This window comes from Cervus canadensis, chromosome 24 (genome assembly GCF_019320065.1).
Source record: "Cervus canadensis isolate Bull #8, Minnesota chromosome 24, ASM1932006v1, whole genome shotgun sequence".
In the NCBI taxonomy this organism is placed as follows: domain Eukaryota; kingdom Metazoa; phylum Chordata; class Mammalia; order Artiodactyla; family Cervidae; genus Cervus; species Cervus canadensis.
This window is the reverse complement of record NC_057409.1, coordinates 8,981,722-9,004,437: the sequence shown is the minus strand read 5'-3', so window position 1 is coordinate 9,004,437 and position 22,716 is coordinate 8,981,722. Positions and strand designations below refer to the sequence as shown.

General features: G+C 43.9%; 1 protein-coding gene across 4 annotated transcripts in view; it reads right to left on the bottom strand.

The window, feature by feature from the left end:
- The window catches only part of CEP85 (centrosomal protein 85), a 38,049-nt gene that overhangs the window by 1,968 nt on the left and 13,365 nt on the right, over window positions 1-22,716 (bottom strand). For 2 of the 4 annotated variants that reach the window (XM_043444868.1, XM_043444869.1), the window contains exons 4-13: window positions 18,713-19,401; window positions 17,759-17,892; window positions 17,240-17,357; window positions 15,756-15,941; window positions 8,393-8,545; window positions 8,024-8,178; window positions 6,833-6,947; window positions 5,870-5,920; window positions 1,471-1,578; window positions 54-279 (exon numbers count right to left, since the gene is read on the bottom strand). In XM_043444868.1, the coding sequence (XP_043300803.1) occupies window positions 54-279; window positions 1,471-1,578; window positions 5,870-5,920; window positions 6,833-6,947; window positions 8,024-8,178; window positions 8,393-8,545; window positions 15,756-15,941; window positions 17,240-17,357; window positions 17,759-17,892; window positions 18,713-19,401 (1,935 nt within the window). Of the gene's footprint in view, window positions 1-53; window positions 280-1,470; window positions 1,579-5,869; window positions 5,921-6,832; window positions 6,948-8,023; window positions 8,179-8,392; window positions 8,546-15,755; window positions 15,942-17,239; window positions 17,358-17,758; window positions 17,893-18,712; window positions 19,402-19,714; window positions 19,940-22,716 lie in introns of those variants that run through there. The other 2 variants (XM_043444871.1, XM_043444870.1) reach the window with 2 other exon arrangements.

Sequence of the window (22,716 nt, the reverse complement as noted above, 5' to 3'; positions counted from 1 at the left end):
GAGGAGCATGAAAGCCACTCTCTCCTAGGTCCCAGACTGGTCTAAGGACTCACAGTGAATGCCCAGGAGCAGGGAGAGATTGGGATCGTGGCCCTGGGCCCTCTGGGTCACAATGCTACAGACAGCCTGCAGATCTTGAAGACAACTGGCCAATTCCTGGTGCAGCTCAAATGCCAGCTGGGTTGTGTCTGATGAAGATGGGGACCCTGATTGGGCCTGTCGCAGGTGTTCCTGGAGCGTCAGATTCTTCTCAATGAGGTCCTGGTTCTGTACTGAAAGCTGAGCAGACAGATAGGTGAGCACATTAACTCAGTTCCAGGGAGAAGCAGAGTAACTGCACACGAATGTGGATATACGTATACGGTATGTCGAGGGGAAGCTATGAGTCAAAGGCAATGCTCCCCCCTCCCCACTCCTAGCAACAGGCTTTGCGTTGCCCCCTCCCCCATCATGTCAGGCTGAGTTTCTCCTGCAGGCAGTTGGGCCCACAGGACCGCAGCACTGGGGAGGAGGCTGCACCCCAGCAGACTGAGTCAGTAGCCTCCAGGTTTCTGTTCAGGAACCAGAGAAGGTACTCCTGCTCCTCGGAACTCTATCTGAAGCCAGTCCCTCAGCCAACTCTGTTAGCCAGGCTATTAGAGAAGGCTTAACGTGAACTGTGAAATCTGAGGAGACACTGGTTTCAATCTCTCCCTGCCACCCTGACAAAAGTGGCCATCAGCCAGCTTGATCAGTGTGTGTCAGAGGAATAAAGTGGGCAAGAAAGGCAACATGACAGCTAGTGGCCACTGGGTAGGTAAAGGTTAGGGGGCTAAAGAAGCTGCTGACCTGGAGGACACAGTGCTGAAATGTGTCCTGCCTTTTCAGTCCTTCACCTCGGTGGAGTCAGGCTTCACTACAGAGACCAGCTCATTCACTTATATCTGTGTCTTTCTCTCCCTTTCCCACAACATCCTTCACACACTCTCCTTCCCGTCCTACGACTATTCTGTTTTAAAGACAAGGAATAGAGTTCCTCCACTAGCCCCAACCCTTCACCCACACTGGGCCATATGACCATCTTTGCTCTGGGAGACTCCTTCCTCAGCACTTGGCCAGTGACCTTGACCGCCCCCTGCTGACAGTTCTGTTTACTCCAGGAGGATCACCAAACTTTGTCTTCTTGAACCCTTCATCCCCAACCCCACAAACCCATCACAGCAAGAAGACAAAATAAGAGAGAATGATTTTCCATATCCAAAAAGCATTACTGGATAATTACGGCCAAAGATAGGCTTAGGACCTTTAATATAAAGAATGATACCTTTAATATAAAGGATGATGCAATGTTCCTTCTTACTCCTCCAAAACAGCTTAGTAGAGACTTCCTAAAATGTCGGGAGGGGGGGATCTTGTGGGAGTAGGGATGGGTAGAGTACACAGAGAAATGAGGTTTGTAAAGACAATACCAGGAGGCCTGGTGCTGCTCACCTCTTTCACAGCTGTGCGCAGCTGCTGCAGGGCCGTCTCCCTCCTTTGGGCCTCCTCTTTCAGGGTCTGGCTTGTTTCTTCTTCTTGAGCCACTTCCTGCTCTAGGCTCTGAATCCCATGGCAAGGAGGGTGGGAGAACACATCAGAGGTAACAAGTCTGGGTCAGACCACATCGCCTCTGGTCTAGACTACATAATAGTAAAGCCCCACCCTGCCCACACACTGCTGCTAAGAGATTATTTTAGAACAACCCTGATCTGTGACTTCCCATCAAAACCCTCCTCGAGCCCCGACCATGTACCAGCCGAGGTCAGGCTCCTCGGAAGAGCATTCTGTTACAGGTCAGCCTGGCCTTCACCTATTTCTCTGTCTTTACCTCTTTTAACCCGCCAGAGCCTCCACTCTAGTCACACGGACTGACTACTGGCCTTCATCCCCAAAGCTTCCAGCGCCAATACTGTTGCTCACTTCTCTTCGCTTTTGCCCAGAATGCCCTTCTGCTCTGTCAGTAACCTGGAAACTTCCCACCTCAACCTTCCTTCATCTGCAAATCAGATTCAATTAATCCCAACCTTGCCCTGCTACTAATACTCATGGCTCATGAGCACATTTGTTGGCTGTGCATTTGATTCCTCTATTAGACCATAACTTTCTCGAGGGCAAGGAATGTCTATTCAGTTGAGTTCAATTATTTATTGAGCACTTACTACTGTCAGGCACTAGGTATACAGAAAATAATACCAAACAATTCCCGTCTTTGAGGAGCTCACAGCCAAATGCCCTTGACAATTGTTGTTGTTTAGTCACCAAGATGTGTCCCACTCTTCTGCTAGCCCATGGACTGCAGTCTACCAGGCACCTCTGTCCATGAGATTTCCCAGGCAAGAATATTGGAGTGGGTTGCCATTTCCTTCTCCAGGGGATATTCCCAAACCAGGGATCGAACCTGCGTCTCCTGCATTGGCAGGCAGATTCTTTACCACTGAGCTGCCAGTAAAGCACTGTATATTAAATGCTTTTGACAGAGATGAGAAGTAGAGGGCACTCTCTCAGTCATCTAATCTAGTTATGTATATGTGTGTGTATGTGTATAGGGGTGGTCAGAAGGAGGTATATAGACTTGTTATCTTTTGCCTCTCATTCTGTTCATTCCAATTTCCCTCTGGTTTTGAAACTGATTTGGACAAATAAGTATAAATAATATTTCTGAGCTTTTCCATTTTGTTTTAATAAAAAATTAAACAGCCAAGGAGAACGTCTCACCACCACCAAAGACCCAAGGTGACCATTTTGACCATTTTGAACCCACCTAATTCTACCAAATTCACCTGACATTTTAATTTGTCTGAGAAGTCTCACCATGGGTAAATATACATTTAAAATGTTGTGGAGGGCTTCCCTGGTGATCCAGTGGTTGAGGATCCACCTTGCAATGCAGGGGACACCGGTTCAATCCCTGGTCCGGGAAGATCCCACATGCCTTGGGGCAGGTGAGCAAGCCCCCGCGCCGCAACTATTGAAGCCTGCGCGCCCCAGAGCATGTGCTTTGCAACAAGAGGGGCCACTGCGATGTGAAGCCTACACGCTGCAGCCAGAGGGCGGCAGCCAGTTGCTCCAACTAGGGGAGGCCCTCTCAAAGCAACAAGGACCTAGCACAGTCAAAGATAAATAAATATTTTAAAAATAAATAAATAAAATGTTGTCAAGAGTTCCAGGAAACATACTTTGAGATCCATTAAAAACTACTAAAAGCCTCGGATTTTAAGTGGATGTAGGTAATTCCCTGACTGTCCAGTGGTTAGGACTCCCTGCTTTCACTGCCAAGGGCCCACGTTCAACCTCTGACAGAGAATTAAGATCCTGCAAGCTGCACAGTGAGATCAAAATAATAATAATAATAAAATAAATGGATGTAAATACTTGCTGCTGCTGCTGCTTCAGTCGTGTCCGACTCTGTGCGACCCCATAGACGGCAGCCCACCAGGCTCCCCCGTCCCTGGGATACACCAGGCAAGAACACTGGAGTGGGTTGCTGCCGGGAGCCAACACACGAGACCCTACCCATGACAAGGCCATGAGGGAGAAAACATGACGGGCAAGGCGGATCAGGTTTTCAGGGGTTTCGAAAAGGCCAGCTCACGAGATCCCACCCATGACACGGTCACGAGGAGAAAGCCTGACAGGCAAGGCAGATCAGGTTTTCAGGGATTTTGAAAAGCTGCCCCTGGCCCTCACCTTAAAGATAATATCTGTCTTTCTGATGCCTGCCTCAATGGACTACTCCCTAATTTCTCTGACACAAGCAGGAAGGCCTTCCCCGATCTCTTCCCAAATAAGAATCAATTTAGAACTTTAATCAATAAGTTTCCCAGGTGGTGGTATTTTATGAGATTATTCAGGGTGAAAGGAGTGTTTTAATTTAAACTCCTTTGCTGGTAGTTTGTTAGCCAAATGCATTTATGCGCTTGGTACTAATATGCATGATTGCTTATAATATCCTAATCATAAAATAGCATAAAGAACCTGATTATATAAAAGCCCTAATAGATATAGAGCCCTTTTAAGGGGTAAAGGAGTCCTATTAGAAAACATAAGAAAAATTATTCTATAGGTGGTTATTGGGTTGTGATTTGCTTGCTGTGTTTTTGCTTGCTGTATTTTTGCCTTTAATGTGCTAAGGTTGTGTTATAAAAACCATTGTTAATATAGTTAAAGATCTAGAGAAATAAGAACTTAGCCCTAGTGTGGTAACAATAAGATGGTTGTTAATTGTCAGTCAGGAGTGCTAGGCAGAAGCTGCCTCACCAAAGTCGCAGAGTCAGTATGGGGTAAACTTCTTAGATAAACGCAACTGACAACTTTTGCAGAAAGATTAATTTTTGTATTAACAAGAATATAATTCTACTCTGTACTATTTCCCTATGACACTGTTACCTTTCAGTTAAGGTCACCATAAAAATGGAAAATAGGTTTACAATCACCTGACCTGCATAAAATGTTAATAGCCCCAAGGCCAGAAGATCAGGTGCTAAGAATTACTATAGATTAGAAAGCAAAAAAATCCTGCTTTTCCTAAAAATCAAAATGATGTAATGCTAATCCCGTGTAATCATGAGTAAGCATCTTGTACCTTGAAAACGTTCTGTGAAAGGGTATAAAACCGGTTGTCAAAAAGTAAAACACAGACTTGGCCCTATCAAGGCTAGTCTCACGTGTCTTCTCTCTCTCGCCGACGCCGTTCATCCTGAGGGTACCCCCTGGATCCTGCCGAGGCTGGACCCCGGCAGGTTGCCATTGCCTTTTCCAGTAAACACTCACTAGGTCTGACTATCTCTTTAGAGGATTTGAAATCTGTGAACTAAATAGACCCACATGATGGCAATGGTAGGACTGAGCTTTCAGCTATTCCTCGGTGGAAGTGCATTTCACCTGTTTTGGTGTGAAAACCTCTTTAAGAATCCAAAGAGAACCCGTACCTAGGATTTCTTGGAGAACCCAATTAAGGAAACTCCCACTCTGGTCCAGAATAGAAACCAGGAGTTGTCTTTAATTTCTGCAACAGACCTGCCCTCCAGCCTTGCCTCTCTCTAACTGCCAATCTTCTTCCACACTCAAGTCTGAGCTGCAAACCTGACTATATCACACCCCAACAAAATGCTACGGTAGATTCCCATCATCTACCTAAAGAATAAAAGCTAACTTCACTGGACAGTCTAAACCCTCCCATAGCCCAGTTCTCCATCTGCCACCTTAATCAACACTAGCAAACGACTTGCAGTTCCATGCACAAACCCTGCTGTCACATGCCTTCGTGTTCCTACCCACGCTGTTCCTTCTACCAGAATTTCAATACCATCCTATGCTAGCCTCCTCATTGCCTGGCTAACTCCTCCTCCTTCAAGGCTCATGGTCTCCAGAAACTCTTCCTTGATCTCCCTGCTTTCAATCACTCTTTTATGCTCCCCCAGGGTAATATGGATGCTCTCACTGCGCTGTGCTGAATGAAACCCCTTCCCAACAAGATGGTAGGCCACAAGCACTGATTTGGTCTCATGCTTGTACTCCTGGATGTGTGCTAAGTCACTTCAATTGTGTCTGACTCTTTGCAATTCTATGGACCATAGCCTGCCAGGCTCGCCTGTCCATGTGCTTCTCCAGACAAGAAGACTGGAGTGTGCTGCCACGCCCTCCTCTAGGGGATCTTAATCACCCAGGGATCGAACCTGTGTCTCTTACATCTCTTGCACTGGCAGGCAGGTTCTTTACCACTAGTACCACCTGAGAAGCCCTAAGCTGGTACTCTTAACACTGAGCAAATCGCATGGCAAAGAATAGGATTGGTTGAATTCTATAAATTCCATCAAGTCCTGCCCATCATGTCCCAAGGACTCCAGCTCACCTGTACTTGTGAGTGCAACTGATCAATCTTCTGCTGTTGCCTCTCCACAATCTGAAAGGCAAAGTTATCAAGCACGATTGTAAACACATGCTAATAGTGGGGCCAGATGGCAAGAGGCTGCACTAAGATCTGCGGTTTGACTATGATCTCAACTGGCTACAGACAATTAATAGTGAGAATAGAGTGAAAACAAGAAATATAAACCAGACTCCCTATCCTGGCTACTTAGCTTCACAGTCCTGTGCTCCAGTCACAGAGGTTTAAACAAAGAGGAACGCAATGTGGAGGACCCATGACTGCCATGGGGAAGTCAGGTGGAGAGAGACACCTTCACCCTGATGACTGTTGGCCAGTAGAATTAACTTCATATACATATACAGTGTACCTTCTGGTTCTTTGGTGAAGGACATGACTGAAAATTCAGTTTAACGAAGCCAGTCCTGTTCAGGGCTGTGAAAATTTTTCACTGATAGCTTTGGTCCCACTGTTCGAGGAGGGAACCTAAACAGGTCCAGTGTCCTGTCCTATGAGACCCCAGGTACTCTCTGAACCATTTCTGTGTCTTTTCTGCTGACATTCAAACAAGTCTCTCTGGTAGGTCCTGGGCTCCTTCTTCTATGCTGAATTAAGGGTCACCTCACTGGCTAAAACTCTGCTCAGTGCAAGAGGTTCTGTAGAGGGCCTGAGCCATGAAGGAAGTGTACCAAGCTTCAGTGCACCATTTTGGTACATCTAAGGTTGGATATTCAGAGGCATGTCCTTCCCTAACTTTGCTTGCCAGTACTAAGGATGGCTATCTAAAATGTGAATTTATTATGCAGGGATGGCTTCTGGGAAAAGGGAGGAAAAACTCTGGGTAACAGATCCTAGGGGGCTCGGGGCCAGAAATTCATGGTTCCCTACCAAAACCCAATCTTCTGCTTCCTCAGCCTACCCCCTTACAGCCTGGACGCCCTCAGTCACCTTTCGAAGGGAATCACATTCCTTCTGCCAGGACTCCACTTCCACTTGGGGACCTTGTCCTTGTTGAGCTGGACCTTCTCCACTGGCATCTTCCACACACTGCTTATCTTGCAGGCTGAAAGACAGTAGCCTCTTCAAGAACTCTAAATCAGAGAGATGTGGCTTTGATTCCTGATACTGCTATTTACTGGGCAAGAGAAGTAGGCCCTTCCAAGTCATAGCTGGGGATAATTGCTTAGGTCTGTTTAAAGTAGGGAATGCCACACAGAAGCTGCTTGCTCAGTCTATGTTAGTTCCCTTCCCTAGAGGTCAGCATCTATACAATGTGCCAGCAATTCTTTACCTACCCAAGGCTTCTTTATTCTTTGTTTTGATATTTAAAAGTAAACATTCATCACATGTATTTAAATTACAAAAGTCACACATATAGGATAGAGAAATTTTAGAAAATACAAAAAACCCAAAAAGTCCTTTTTTCTTTGCACACCCAATCTGGAACAGACCCAACTTTGTCCCCTAACCACAATCACTTTCATCATGGGCCATATGCTGAGATAAACAACAGGGTTACTGTGGTTGAATGTGGGATGAGAAATCCAATCCATCCCATCAAAAATTGGATTTGGTCCAAGAGGCTGTTGAAACTCAGCCACATTTTCAGAAACTGCTATTAATATGGAAGAAGTTCCCAAGACACCCTGAGAGTACATTATAGCATCTTGTTTTGTTCTCAGAACCTGCTGTGGCAATTGAGAGAAATCCCTAGGGCTAAGGAGAAGTAACAGATGTTCCTGGTAGCCTTCACAAGATTCACCATGTGGATAACCCTCCGTCATCAGCACCAGGATCTACTTCTGCAAATACAGATACTCACTTCCCAGTTTATAAAGTGCTCCCATTCATTCAACACATACATATTCAAGAATTATTACCCAATACTATTATGATGCCAGGCACTGGGTTGCATCTTTTCAAAGGACAGTGGAAAACCCCACTGCACCACTATACCACCCACATTCCATCTCAAAGACACAGTCCCTGCTCATAAACAGTTTTCCTATTACTTACAATCCAAAGAAAACAAAGCTCAGAGAAGTGAGTGAGTTGCCCAAAGTCAAACAAGCAGTGAGTAGGGTAGCCAGGACCAGAACCTAGCTCTCCGCTTCTTTCTAAACCCTCAGGGCTATTTACCTATGTCGGGTGGAGGAGAAGTCAGCTTCCCTCTGTCTCAGGCTTTCCAGTTGAACTTCCCTTTCTCTGCAGGCTGCCTGGGTCTCCGCCAGCAAACTCTCCAGTTCAATCACTCTCTCCTGCAGCTCTGTGCTCTTCAACTCAGAATCCTTCAGCTGAGAGACAGGAGTCCACATGCTTAGGTCAACAAGCAGGGAAGACTTTGGGTGTATTTCAAAAACTTTGCAGTTCAGTTGTGATGTGAGTCTGGACATGACTCCCTTGGGATTTTCCTTTCAGGACACCACAAGGTCACTGCATGCAGCAGAGGTTGAGAAAGCCTCCCCCCGCCACCACCAACTTGCCCCAGGTATTGCTCATTGCTGCTACCTGCTGGCTCTGCTTCTGATGATCTTCCAGAGTGGGCAGGTCAGCCAAGTAGCGCTCCAAGGTCTCAATACGCTGCTGCTTCTCCCGGTTCTGCTCAGATTCCTTCTGACATTTCTTTTTCAAATTATTAATATGTTTATCACGACCCTTGACCTATTGGAAAGAAATGTTAAGAATCCTTCTCCACTGACCCCTCTACCATCTTGAACGTTAACTATTTTTTTGAAGTGAACACTGTCTTTGACCTTAGGACTATAAATGTTTTCTACTACCATGAAGTCAGGAAGTTGAACAGATTTTGCCATTGGAGATTAGGACATAAAATAGAGTTATCACACAAGAACTTTCCATTCAAGGGCAAGGAAGAAGGGATTCTTGGGCAGTTTTCAAAACCTGGTAGCTCTACTGTATAATAAACAATTTCTCTGGTCTTTGTTCAAGTTTCTGGAGGTAACATCTAAACTCTTAGAATATCCCAAATAATAGGTATGTCTTTGTTATTCACAGTGGACCAGTTCAGTTCAGTTGTGTCCGACTCTTTGTGACCCCATGAACCGCAGCACTCCAGGCCTCCCTGTCCATCATCAACTCCCGGAGTCCACCCAAACTCATGTCCATTGAGTCAGTGATGCCATACAACCATCTCATCCTCTGTTGTCCCCTTCTCCTGCCCTCAATCTTTCCCAGCAACAGGGTCTTGTCAAATGAGTCAGCTCTTCACATCAGGTGGCCAAAGTACTGCAGTTTCAGCTTCAACATCAGTCCTTCCAATGAACACCCAGGACTGATCTCCTTTAGGATGGACTGGTTGGATCTCCTTGCAGTCCAAGGGACTTTCAAGAGTCTTCTCTGACACCACAGTTCAAAAGCATCAATTCTTCTGTGCTCAGCCTTCTTTTTTTTTTTTTTGTGCTCAGCCTTCTTTATAGTCCAACTCTTTTTTTTTTTCCATTTATTTTTATTAGTTGGAGGCTAAATACTTTACAATATTGTAGTGGTTTTTGCCATACATTGACATGAATCAGCCATGGATTTACATGTATTCCCCATCCCGATTCCCCCTCCCACCTCCCTCTCCACCCGATCCCTCTGGGTCTTCCCAGTGTACCAGCCCTGAGCACTTGTCTCATGCATCCAACCTGGGCTGGTGATCTGTTTCACCCTTGATAATATACATGTTTCGATGCTGTTCTCTCTAAACATCCCACCCTTGCCTTCTCCCATAGAGTCCAAAAGTCTGTTCTGTACATCTGTGTCTCTTTTTCTGTTTTGCATAATATAGGGTTATCGTTACCATCTTTCTAAATTCCATATATATGCGTTAGTATACTGTATTGGTCTTTATCTTTCTGGCTTACTTCACTCTGTATAATGGGGTCCAGTTTCATCCATCTCTATAGTCCAACTCTTACATCCATACATGACTACTGGAAAAACCATAGCCTTGACTAGATGGACCTTTGTTGGCAAAGTAAGTCTCTGCTTTTTAAAATGCTGTCTCAGTTCAGTTCAGTTCAGTCTCTCAGTTGTGTCCAACTCTGCGACCCCATGAACCGCAGCACACCAGGCCTCCCTGTCCATCACCAACTCCTGGAGTCCACCCAAACCCATGTCCATCGAGTCAGTGATGCCATACAACCATCTCATTCTCTGTCATCCCCTTCTCCTTCTGCCCTCAGTCTTTCCCAGCATCAGGGTCTTTTCAAATGGGTCAGCTCTTCGCATCAGGTGGCCAAAGTATTGGAATATGCAGTCTAGGTTGGTCATAACTTTCCTTCCAAGGAGTAAGCGTCTTTTAATTTCATGGCTGTAGTCACCACCTGCAGTGATTCTGGAGCCCAGAAAAATAAAATCAGCCACTGTTTCCACTGTTTCCCCATCTATTTGCCATGAAGTGATGGGACTGGATGCCATGATCTTAGTTTTCTGAATGTTGAGCTTTAAGCCAACTTTTTCACTCCCCTCTTTCACTTTCATCAAGAGGCTCTTTAGTTCTGCACTTTCTGCCATAAGCGTGGTGTCATCTGCATATCTGAGGTTATTGATATTTCTCCCGGCAATCTTGATTCCAGCTTGTGCTTCCTCCAGCCCAGCATTTCTCATGATGTACTCTGCATATAAGTTAAATAAGCAGGGTGACAGTATACAGCCTTGACATACTCCTTTTCCTATTTGGAACCAGTCTGTTGTTCCATGTCCAGTTCTAACTGTTGCTTCCTGATCTGCATACAGGTCTCTCAAGAGGCAGTTCAGGCGGTCTAGTATTCCCATCTCTTGAAGAATTTCCCACAGTTGATTGTGATCCACACAGTCAAACGCTTTGGCATAGTCGATAAAGCAGAAATAGATGTTTTTCTGGAACTCCCTTGCTTTTTCAGTGATCCAGGGGATGTTGGCAATTTGATCTCTGGTTCCTCTGCCTTTCCTAAATCCAGCTCGAACATCTGGAAGTTCACGGTTCACGTATTGCTGAACCCTGGCTTGGAGAATTTTGAGCATTACTTTACTAGCGTGTGAGATGAGTGCAGTTGTGTGGTAGTTTGAGCATTCTTTGGCATTGCCATCCTTTGGGACTGGAATGAAAACTGATCTTTTCCACTTCTGTGGCCACTGGTGAGTTTTCCAAATTTGCTGGCATATTGAGTGCAGCACTTTCACAGTATCATCTTTTAGGATTTGAAACAGCTCAACTGGGATTCCATCACCTCCACTAGCTTTGTTTGTAGTGATGCTTCCTAAGGCCCACTTGACTTCATATTCCAGGATGTCTGGCTCTAGGTGAGTGATCACAGCATCGTGATTAACTGGGTCGTGAAGATCTTTTTTGTACAGTTCTTCTGTGTATTCTTGCCACCTCTTCTTAATATCTTCTACTTCTGTTAGGTCCGTACCATTTCTGTCCTTTATTGAGCCCATCTTTGCATGAAATGTTCCCTTGGTACCTCTAATTTTCTTGAAGAGATCTCTAGTCTTTCCCATTCTATTGTTTGCCTCTATTTCTTTGCACTGACCGCTGAGGAAGGCTTTCTTATCTCTCCTTGCTATTCTTTGGAACTCTGCTTTCAAAAATGGGTATATCTTTCCTTTTTTCCTTTGCTTTTTACTTCTCTTCTTTTCACAGTTATTTGTAAAGCCTCCTCAGGCAGCCATTTTGTTTTTTTGCATTTCTTTTTCTTGGGGATGGTCTTGATCCCTGTCTCCTGTACGATGTCATGAACCTCCATCCATAGTTCATCAGGCACTCTATCAGATCTAGTCCCTTAAATCTATTTCTCACTTCCACTGTATAATCATAAGGGATTTTCTTTAGGTCATATCTGAATGGTTCAGTGGTTTTCCCCACTTTCTTTAATTTAAGTCTGAATTTGGCAATAAGGAGTTCATGATCTGAGCCACAATCCACTCCCGGTCTTGTTTTTGCTGACTTTATAGAGCTTCTGTATCTTTGGTTGCAAAGAATATAATCAATCTGATTTCGGTGTTGGCCATCTGGTGATGTCCATGTGTAGAATCTTCTCTTATGTTGTTGGAAGAGGGTGTTTGCTATGACCAATGCGTTCTCTTGGCAAAACTCTATTAGCCTTTGCCCGGCTTCATTCTGTACTCCAAGGCCAAATTTGCCTGTTACTCCAGGTGTTTCTTGACTTCCTACTTTTGCATTCCAGTCCCCTATAATGAAAAGGACATCTTTTTTGGGTGTTAGTTCTAAAAGGTCTTGTAGGTCTTCATAGAACCGTTCAACTTCAGCTTCTTCAGCGTAACTGGTTGGGGCATACACTTGGATTACCATGATATTGAATGGTTTGCCTTGGAAACGAAGAGAGATCATTCTGTCGTTTTTGAGATTGCATCCAAGTACTGCATTTCGGACTCTTTTGTTGACTATGATGGCTACTCCATTTCTTCTAAGGGATTCCTGCCCACAGTAGTAGACATAATGGTTATCTGAGTTAAATTCACCCATTCCAGTCCATTTTAATTCGCGGATTCCTAAAATGTCAATGTTCACTCTTGCCATCTCCTGTTTGACCACTTCCAGTTTGCCTTGATTCATGAACCTAACGTTCCAGGTTCCTATGCAATATTGCTCAGTGGACCAGAGTGCACCATAAATGCATTTATGCTAATTAGATGACTTAGAATAGGAACTGATCACTATAAAAACCAATGGAGTTGAACCCAACTTCCTGTGAAGAGGGGACAAAGACAGGAGATTTGAGTTCAATCATGCCTACATGATAAAATCCCAATTAAAAACTGTGGACACCAAAGCTCAATGGAGCTTCCTGGTTGATCAACACATGCATGTGCTGGGAGGATGACAGGTTCTAATTCCAAGAGGGAAAAGGTATGGAAGCCCTGCTTTGAGGACTTTCCCAGACCTCATCCTATTTGTCTCTTTACTTGGCTTATCATGATTTGTATAACAAAACTCTAATCTATGGAATTAGTGAACCTGAAGGCGTCATGGGAACCCCTGGATTTATAGTCAGTTGAGCAGAAATATAGGCAATCTAGGGAACCCAAAACTTGCAGTTGGCATCTGAAATAGTAAATAAGCAGTCTTTTGGAGGACCGTGTCCTTTAAACTTGTGGGGTCTGATGCTAACTCTGAGTAGTTTGCATCAGAACTGAATTGCAAAAGTATATATAACCGTACAGATAGCATACATACAGCCCACCTGGTCTGTTCTGATGAGACAGGTAATACATTCTTCTCTAAACACTTTATATAATATAAAGCTAAGCAATCATCTGGAAGGGCTAGTGAAGACTGTAAACTCCTTGAGAGGAGGGGCTATGTCCATTTTGCTTTTATCAAATTGCCAACACACAGCACAATGCTTGGCACTAAGCAGGCAATCAATTAAGATTTGCTGAATGGAAACTTCTCTACTATTACAGCTTTTTCTTTGGCTTATGAAAAAGGAAGCTGGAGATAAAGCAGAGAAAAAGGGCAGATTTATTGATGCCAAAGAAGCTCAGGCCTAATTTGATCCAAAGACAACACAGTACTAAGAAGGATCCCTGAAAATCAGTTAAAAGCTTTACCCCAGGTACAATCTGTACCCTTCAAGCTCCATGTGATTCCCCAGATTCTCACATCTTAATATGCATCAGAATCACATGGGAAGCTTACTGAAAATGCTGATGGCCAACTCTTAATTAAAAAAATGGTAGGCCAGTCAGAGGTGTTTATTTTTTCTCCCTTCCAAAATATTTTTAGAATGACAGGCATAAAATAAAATACCAATTCTTAAAAGGCAACAGAGGAGACAAAAGTATACAAGATAGGGGCTTCGGTGACGGTTCAGTGGCAAAGAATCTGCCTGCCAATGAAAGAGACATGGGTTTGATCCCTGGTCTGGAAGATTCCACGTACTGTGGAACAACTAAGCCCCAGAGCCACAACTACTGAACCCATGCTCTAGAGCCCCAGAACCACAACTACTGAAGCCTGCATGCTCTGGAGGCTGTGCTTCACAACAAGAGAAGACAAAGAGAAATCACACCACCCCTAGAGTGTAGCTCCTGCTCACCACAACTAGAGAAAAGCCCATGCAGCAACAAAGAGGCAGCACAGCCCCCCAAAAACAAATAAAAAGAGTATATAAGATAGTTCAAGATGTTTTCGGAATATGAAAGGGAATGGGAGGGACAAATGATTTGGAGCAGAGGAGTTATAATTTGCAGTAGGAGTCACAGACAACTTGGAAGACAATGTGCCCTTCACAACCCACAAGAATCCCTGTACTTGAAACATGAGATACCTGAGGCAGGTAGGTATAAGCCATAAACCTGAAAAATAGGGGAATTCATTGGAAGTCTAGATTCAGGTTAGCTGGATATCATTCTCACCCTAGGTTTTCCCAAAAGGAGTCTGGAGGTTTATTCTTTGTGGAGAAATAAAATCAGAGAGAGCCCAGCCCAGGGGTATCAGTCATGGCAGAGTGACAGAGAATGAAGCACTGGGTTGAAAATAAGCATAAATAAGAATCTATGTGTAGAACTACGGGACTTTAAACCTAATTTCCTTCTCAGTGTTGAGAACCCAAAGGCCAAAAGCATTCCTGTTCCCAGCCTCCCCACCAGGCAGCAGACTGAAGATTCTTTTCTAGAGAGAGTAAGATGAGACATCAGATATTGACATTTAAGGGTTCCCAAGTGAAAAGGGAAGACTAAGTCTGATCATCCCACAGGGAAGCCCACCAGGCAATTTCCATGAACCCAGAGCTTCCATGCAATTTAAAAATACTATATTCTTAAGTATGAGCACTCTTTCATTCAAGGATCATCAATCCTCTAATGTGAAAAACACAAAAACAAAATAAGACCTGAAGGAAACACTATAAGCATATGCAGATATCCCAAAAGGCATAATCAATATCATCAGAGAAAAGATATTGCATTCATGAAACTAAAACAGCAAAAAAATGCAGTAAGAGAACACTATTCAGAAATACAGACGTATATGTCAGGAGAAAGAAAAGAGTTGAGGACAGCTAATTCTGTAGACTGGGGCTGGGCAGAGAATCACTAATTTTTATTATCAGCATTGAAATTTGATAACAAGTTGGTTATTTAACTTAGACACATGTATTATTTTGATTAAAAAGTTTTTTTTCTTTTTTTTTAAACAAGCCTCTAAGTCCATGCTATACCAATGGCACCAACATCACCTGGTAAGATTGTCAGAAATGCAGAATCCCAGGGCTGCCTCCCCTTCCAGAACTACTGAATCTGGATCTGTATTTTCATCAAGATCTTCAAATGATTCTTAAACACATTAAAGTTTAAGAATCACTGCTTCAGCTGACTTTGATGCAAGTGGTCCAGAGCTAAACATTATTAAACTGGCCCCCCAAGAACATCTATATTAGAGCAACCCGTGAACAGAACCAGAAGACTTAGCTCTTTCTATGATAACCAATCTCAACCTGAGGCAATTCTAAGAGCACTGGCAAAAACGTAAAAACTCCCAAAATAGCTGCATATGCGGGATTCTTCACCTACTTTTTAGGTAGAAGTGAGAAGAAATCATGCTGAATGATGTACCACAGGTACATCTTGCAACAGTACCATTTGGTATGACTAGCCAGACTGGTTTTTCACCTAGGCCAGCTGGTTCCCCATCACAACCTGGGACAGTGAGAGATTATACAGCTTTCCCTGTCTGTGACAGTTTTTTGTGGAGATAAAGCAGATATGAAGGGTTCCATTTCAAACAAAACAGTCCTGCATGAGAAGTCAATGTAGGGTGTCTCACCCAATTGTCTCCTCCAGGTTCCAAGAATAGTTTGGCAGGAAAGGGCGGACTGCCAATTCTTTTGTGAATTAGAAAGCTATCAGCTCCTTAGCTCACCCTTTCTTCCTGTTTCTTCCCTTCCTCCGAATGCTTCTGCAGTGCCACTCTGAGTGACTCTCTAATGAGCTGGACTTCAACTTCTGAAGCAGAGAGTTTCTTTTCAAGCTCGATCTTCTCTTTGCTCAAGGCTTCTGTCTTCTGTGCAAACTGTGCACGTAAGAAAGTGTTCTCTCGCTGCAATTCCTGCAGAAAGATTCACAACATGTAACGGTTCCTTACCCTGAGAGTCCCATGTACTTTACTTATACCTAGCATACTTTGTGGTCGAATATCAACTTTCTCTAAGAATTTCCTCAGGCAGTGCTTCTCAAAGTGTGGTCCTAGGACTAACAGGGGTTTCCTTGATAGCTCAGTTGGTAAAGAATCCACCTGCAATGTGGGAGACCTGGGTTCGATCCGTAGGTTGGGAAGATCCCCTGGAGAAGGGAAAGGCTACTGACTCCAGTATTTTGGCCTAGAGAATTTCATGGACTGTATAGTCCATGGAGTCACAAAGAGTTGGACACAACTGAGCTACTTTCACTTTCAGGAGTAACAGCTTCAGCATTACCTGGGAACTTGTTAGAAATGCAAATTCTTAAGCCCAACTCCCAGGCCCAGTGAATCAGAAACTCTGGGGATGGGTATTAATAATCTGTGTTTTAATAAGTCCTCCAGGTGATTCAGATGCACACTCAAATTTCAGAACCACTGGCTTAAAGCAATATTCAAGGACCAGTCATGTAACAAAGGAATACAGGACAATATATCAGCAGACCTGGGCTCAAGGCCTGGTTCTCCTCCACTCATTCTTTATATGATTTAAGGCCAATTCTTCCTCCTTCTTGGGCCTCAATTTTCTCATCAGTAAATGAGAAGACTGAGATATATTTTATGTAATGGCCATTCTCACACTAACATTCTGATTCTCCAAGATGGAACACTGAAGATGGAACAATGTCTTAAGAAGCCCAGTAGGTGGCAAAGGCAGTAGAGTACTACAGTCTGTCTAATACTCATCACTCAAAAGCCCAAATTGCAGAAGAAGCTTGGCCAACATCTTTCAGAGCTATTGACCTAAGTAAGAGTACAATTTGCCCTCAGTTGCTCCTAGACATGGAAGAATAAAAATGGGAATGGCTTTAAATCCCGTACTACCTCTGCTGCTCTTTTCATTTGGCCAGGGCCGGTAGATCAAGACTTCTCAGAACATCACTCAATTCTGGGACCTTACTATGAACCTTGCTCTGCCTTCCTTTTCTCCCAAGTATGTCCTGATATCAAGGCACCTGAACTTCCACTTGATTCCATCCTCAGGCCTTTTCTGCCCCGTCAAGAGCAGAACAGGAGATGCTTTATAATTAGAATGTTTACTCTCTGAGGGCAGGAATACCTTACTTCACTTGGTCCATTTTCTATCTCCTGGATACCTATCAGTGCCAAGCACAGGGAAGATCCTGAGTTATGACAAGCAGAATGTCATCCTGGCTGCCAAAGCTTACCTGCAGCCTCAGCAAGCAGACATCCCCAAAGGGGGCAGGGCGGCCTAAAAGAGCACTGTGGACTTGCAGTTCACTCTCTCGTACCTTCTGCTCCAGCTGAGAGATATGTTTCCTCTGCCTGCAAAAGTAAGAACAGAATGAGGCCCAGGGTCCTGACACAAACCCACTTGCAATATGAACCCCAACTTTCCTTTAACAGGTAAAAACCACACTTTGTAAACAAAGACCTTGGATTCTTGGGTTGTGCAATTTCCTGAAGGAGGAAACGCAAATAAGAAAACTGACTGAGGTGAAATGAACAAAGATTAGCTGCAAAGAACCAGCTACCTCCTCTAGGCATTCCCCACAGCCCCTGCAGATATGCAACAAACTTATCACATTATTCACACACAGGACTAGGCTCCTTATCCTGAGGTAAAGCAGGGGTCTAAACAGAGGAGGATGCACCGCCCCTGGGGAGACGTCATCAGCAGGGGCTGGGAGAGCAGAGGCTGGCCCGATGACCCCTTGCCCCCTTACTTGTCAATAAGGAGCTCCTTTTCCTTCAGAAGGTGTTCATTACTGTTCAAGATGCTGATCCATTGTGCTGGGTCTAACGTGGGCAATGAAGGAGAAAAACCAGCAGGATGGTGGCAGACGGCTCCATTCTGAAGCTGAAAGACAAGCAGGCCCAGTGGGACTTAATGTTAACCTACAGGCACCTGAAAGCACCTACGAAGCACCCAGCTGTGTCTGCAGTCAAGAGTCACTTTGGCTCAGTCTGAGAAGGCCCACTGTTTATGAAATAATTTTAGCTCTGATGCATGACTGGAAAGAACCTGCTTGACAGACTTCTGCCAACTGGACACTCCCTGCTCAGAAAGGCTCTAGTTTCTAAGAAAAGGTCAGTTTATCTTTCATTATCTGGAACAAAAGCAAATCAGGAGCTAAGATGCCCTCACCAACCAGGAAAGGAGAATGTATCCTGCTTCCTTTCTCCCCATTCTTAAGAAGTACAAGAACTTTCAAAAAACAAAACAAAACAAAAAAACAAATACAAAAGTAGTACAATGGAAAGAATATGGGACTAAAAGATAGTTTTTGAACCCTAGAGCTCTGCCACTTAAACCAGCTCTGTGACCCTGGACAGATTACTTATTCTAAGAACCTGGTAAATTTCTACGTTTACCTCTCAGAGTGCCGTAAGGATCAGATAGGATTCTGTATGTTGAAGTACCTCACCGAGTGTTATGTAAGTATGTACACACACCATCAGTGTCAGTGTCCTACTGCTGGGTTTTCCTTTGTAACCCTCTGCTTTGGAGAACATATCTGGTGTTTAGAACTGACAGATTTGATGACATTCACAAGATTTCATTTCCTATCTACAAACATCTTGCCTCCTTTTTACAAACACTTTCTTTGGAGTCAAAACTTATAAGAAAAAAAGATTAGCACAGAAACTGCAAAGTCCAAGGAAAGAAAGGCCTCTACCTGCATTTGCTCCATCTGTAAACGGATCAACTCCAGCTGCTGCCGACAAGTGCTGAGCTCACAAGATCGCTCGCGGGAATGCCAAGGGTCAGGATTCGGCTGCCATACCTGAGAAGGTAGAGGCTTGGAGAGCCCAGGAGCAGGCTGGAGTCCCAAAGGAAGAACCCCACTGGCGCCAGGGTGTGGTCCATTCCGCTCACATACTGCCCCGCTGCCTGGTGCCTTCTTGGTCTCAGGCAACCCTTTGTATAGCTCCTTGTTTGTGTCGGTTCTCGGGTTGTGGAAGTAGACTCGGTAGTGGGGATCTGAATAAAGTGTCTCCAGCATTGCCGACTGATTGAGGGTAGACTCCATATTGGGAACATCAAACTTTCTCGCCTCTTCTTCCCTTTCATGGCCCACTGCTGGAAACCAGGACTGCTCAACTCCATTTTCTCCAGCAGCACCACAAAGATACATGAAATCTCTAGAAAGGCCTGGAGAACGTTTCATTGAACAGAGGTCTCCATTTCTTGTCATCCCCACACTTTCAGCCAACCCTGACAAAGGAAGTTTGGAAGAGGGTCCGGCAGCAGAATTTGGCTTGGCAGGAGAGGTCCCCAAAGTAGAAGGTATCACATGGGCTGTTGGAATGGTTACGTGGCTTTTGATGGGCTGGAAAGAAGGGCTGCTACTTGAACTGCAAAAATCTGTGGAGAGAATAGTCTTCCGTAAGTCAAAACCGAAGCAGCAAGCTTTTTTTCAGTTTGGCTGCTATTCCAGACATTCTCTGCCTGAGACCAGGCAGAGAGGGCACCATCACAAGTATCAGGCAGAAAAATATAGCAGCCTAAATGGGAGATGTGTGTTCTAGGATCTCAAATGCCATTCCCAGGGCAAACCAAAGCAAGGTAACATTGGCTTCACTTTTAATTTATACTCTGTTCTTTGTATCTGAATAACAAAAATCCTGTCAGTCAACAAAGCTGAAAACTGAACTTAAAAAAAAAAAAAATCACTTACTTAAGGGAACTGGATTAAGTCCGAGTCTTCCAAGAGCTGGGCTATAAGCTATAATCCAATCTAATAAAAATGTCTTTTCCAAGGGCTGCCAGAATCCTCTTTAATCTCCAAAAGCTCCACAGCAAAGGTGAACAATGAATCTAAACTATCCAAAGAATAAGGCAAACTGGATAGTGTGGCTGTGTATCTGGGGCAGGGAGCACCACATCTGAATCAGGATTCTGCTCTCTCTCCTACACGCCAGACCTGACTGCCAGGATATGTGAAGTTATTCTTAGCAACTCTCAGGTTTCATTCTAGCGCAGTGAGCATTCTCAACTGGTAAACACTGAAATCCTCTATTTTTTACTTTGCCTTTTATTTACCCCCTTGTTTGTATATAAATGTGATTTTTCACTTTCTTTGAGACTGGATTTATGTTTCCTTTAGCTCCTGCCTAGTCTTGGGAGACAACCCTCTGGTTGGCTCTGCTGCAGAAGGTTCATATTTTTACTATTTCCAACTTTCAAGTGCTGCTGTGAAGAGGACTACAAGGTCATAGAACTAACACAGGGCAGTGAGCTACAAGCAAAGTACAAGGCAGGAAACTAAGGAAACATACCTGTTACCTTTAGCAGGCAGGAAACTGAGTGAGGGAGACAAGGAATAAAATGTCTTCCTTTTTCAACTATGTCCAATATTCTTTTCCAAACTAAGCAACATCTACCGTGGAGAACAGATCTCTGATTTGTTTCATTTTCCATCAACCAACACAACACACTCAGCTAATGAGGACAGATACTAACCTTTTCCAGAATTAAATGGGTATAGATCTGCTATCATCTTCTCACATGGGTTTGTAAGCACTTCTTTAAAAACAAGCAAGCCAAATTATCCCTTATAATGTATGCAGAGTATCTAATGTCCTCTACTCAGATGATCATGGGGATATATAAAATACCATAGTAAAAACAAACAAGAAACAAAACCACCAGTAATTTTTGATGACATGCATCAGCTTCTCAGGACCAAGAAAGACAGACATTTCAAGAGTCAAAGGACACCGTTTTTGATGTCCCAAAACTTAAATACAGAACAGGTCAACAGGGTTAAGGTAGACTGGTGGTGATGAAGATTCTAAGACTAGAAAGCTCTCTACTTGAAATCTCCCATAATAACACCATAATATTCTCTCATCAAGGGTCCCGACTCTCTAAATATAATTATGGAACAGAAGGCAGTAAGATTTTGGTTATGAGGGCTGCTACTACGCTGAACTCAGCAACACCTCCTCCCATTCTCCCTCCATGGCACCACTCTCTCTCACGACTTCACCAAATTCAGTTTTGAGCCCATAATGCCCAAAGTAGTAATGCCAAAACCGAAGTCAAGAAGAAAGGTACCAATTGCCCAAAAGAATATTGTTTCTCTAATTTGCCGGCGAGTGTGGTCCATCTATGGATGATAAAATGAGGTCTGTCAGCATTTGTCATTTACCTACTGAGTTTATCTATTTACATTAAGGAAACTGTGTGATTCTGAAAACGTACTATAAAATGTCAAGTTACATTAAAGTCAGGCTTGTGTTTTAGAGCATTTTGAAACAAAACAGCAACACATTTTCAAAAGGGTCACTGTCTTCTATAATTTTCAAAGGTGATTCAAATTTAGCATATGAGATATGTGATTTTTGAATATGAGCTATTTCAAATCCTAAAAGATGATACTGTGAAAGTGCTGCACTCAATATGCCAGCAAATTTGGAAAACTCACCAGTGGCCACAGAAGTGGAAAAGATCAGTTTTCATTCCAGTCCCAAAGGATGGCAATGCCAAAGAATGCTCAAACTACCACACAACTGCACTCATCTCACACGCTAGTAAAGTAATGCTCAAAATTCTCCAAGCCAGGGTTCAGCAATACGTGAACCGTGAACTTCCAGATGTTCGAGCTGGATTTAGGAAAGGCAGAGGAACCAGAGATCAAATTGCCAACATCCCCTGGATCACTGAAAAAGCAAGGGAGTTCCAGAAAAACATCTATTTCTGCTTTATCGACTATGCCAAAGCGTTTGACTGTGTGGATCACAATCAACTGTGGGAAATTCTTCAAGAGATGGGAATACTAGACCGCCTGAACTGCCTCTTGAGAGACCTGTATGCAGATCAGGAAGCAACAGTTAGAACTGGACATGGAACAACAGACTGGTTCCAAATAGGAAAAGGAGTATGTCAAGGCTGTATACTGTCACCCTGCTTATTTAACTTATATGCAGAGTACATCATGAGAAATGCTGGGCTGGAGGAAGCACAAGCTGGAATCAAGATTGCCGGGAGAAATATCAATAACCTCAGATATGCAGATGACACCACGCTTATGGCAGAAAGTGCAGAACTAAAGAGCCTCTTGATGAAAGTGAAAGAGGGGAGTGAAAAAGTTGGCTTAAAGCTCAACATTCAGAAAACTAAGATCATGGCATCCAGTCCCATCACTTCATGGCAAATAGATGGGGAAACAGTGGAAACAGTGGCTGATTTTATTTTTCTGGGCTCCAGAATCACTGCAGGTGGTGACTACAGCCATGAAATTAAAAGACGCTTACTCCTTGGAAGGAAAGTTATGACCAACCTAGACAGCATATTAAAAAGCAGAGACATTACTTTGCCAACAAAGGTCCGTCTAGTCAAGGCTATGGTTTTTTCAGTAGTCATGTATGGATGTAAGAGTTGGGACTATAAAGAAGGCTAAGCGCAGAACTGATGCTTTTGAACTGTGGTGTTGGAGAAGACTCTTCAGAGTCCCCTGGATGGCAAGGAGATCCAACCAGTCCATCCTAAAGGAGATCAGTCCTAGGTGTTCATTGGAAGTACTGATGTTGAAGCTGAAAACTCCAATACTTTGGCCACCTGATGCGAAAAGCTGACTCATTTGAAAAGACCCTCATGCTGGGAGAGACTGAGGGCAGGAGGAGAAGGGGATGACAGAGGATGAGACGGTTGGATGGCATCACTGACTCAACGGAC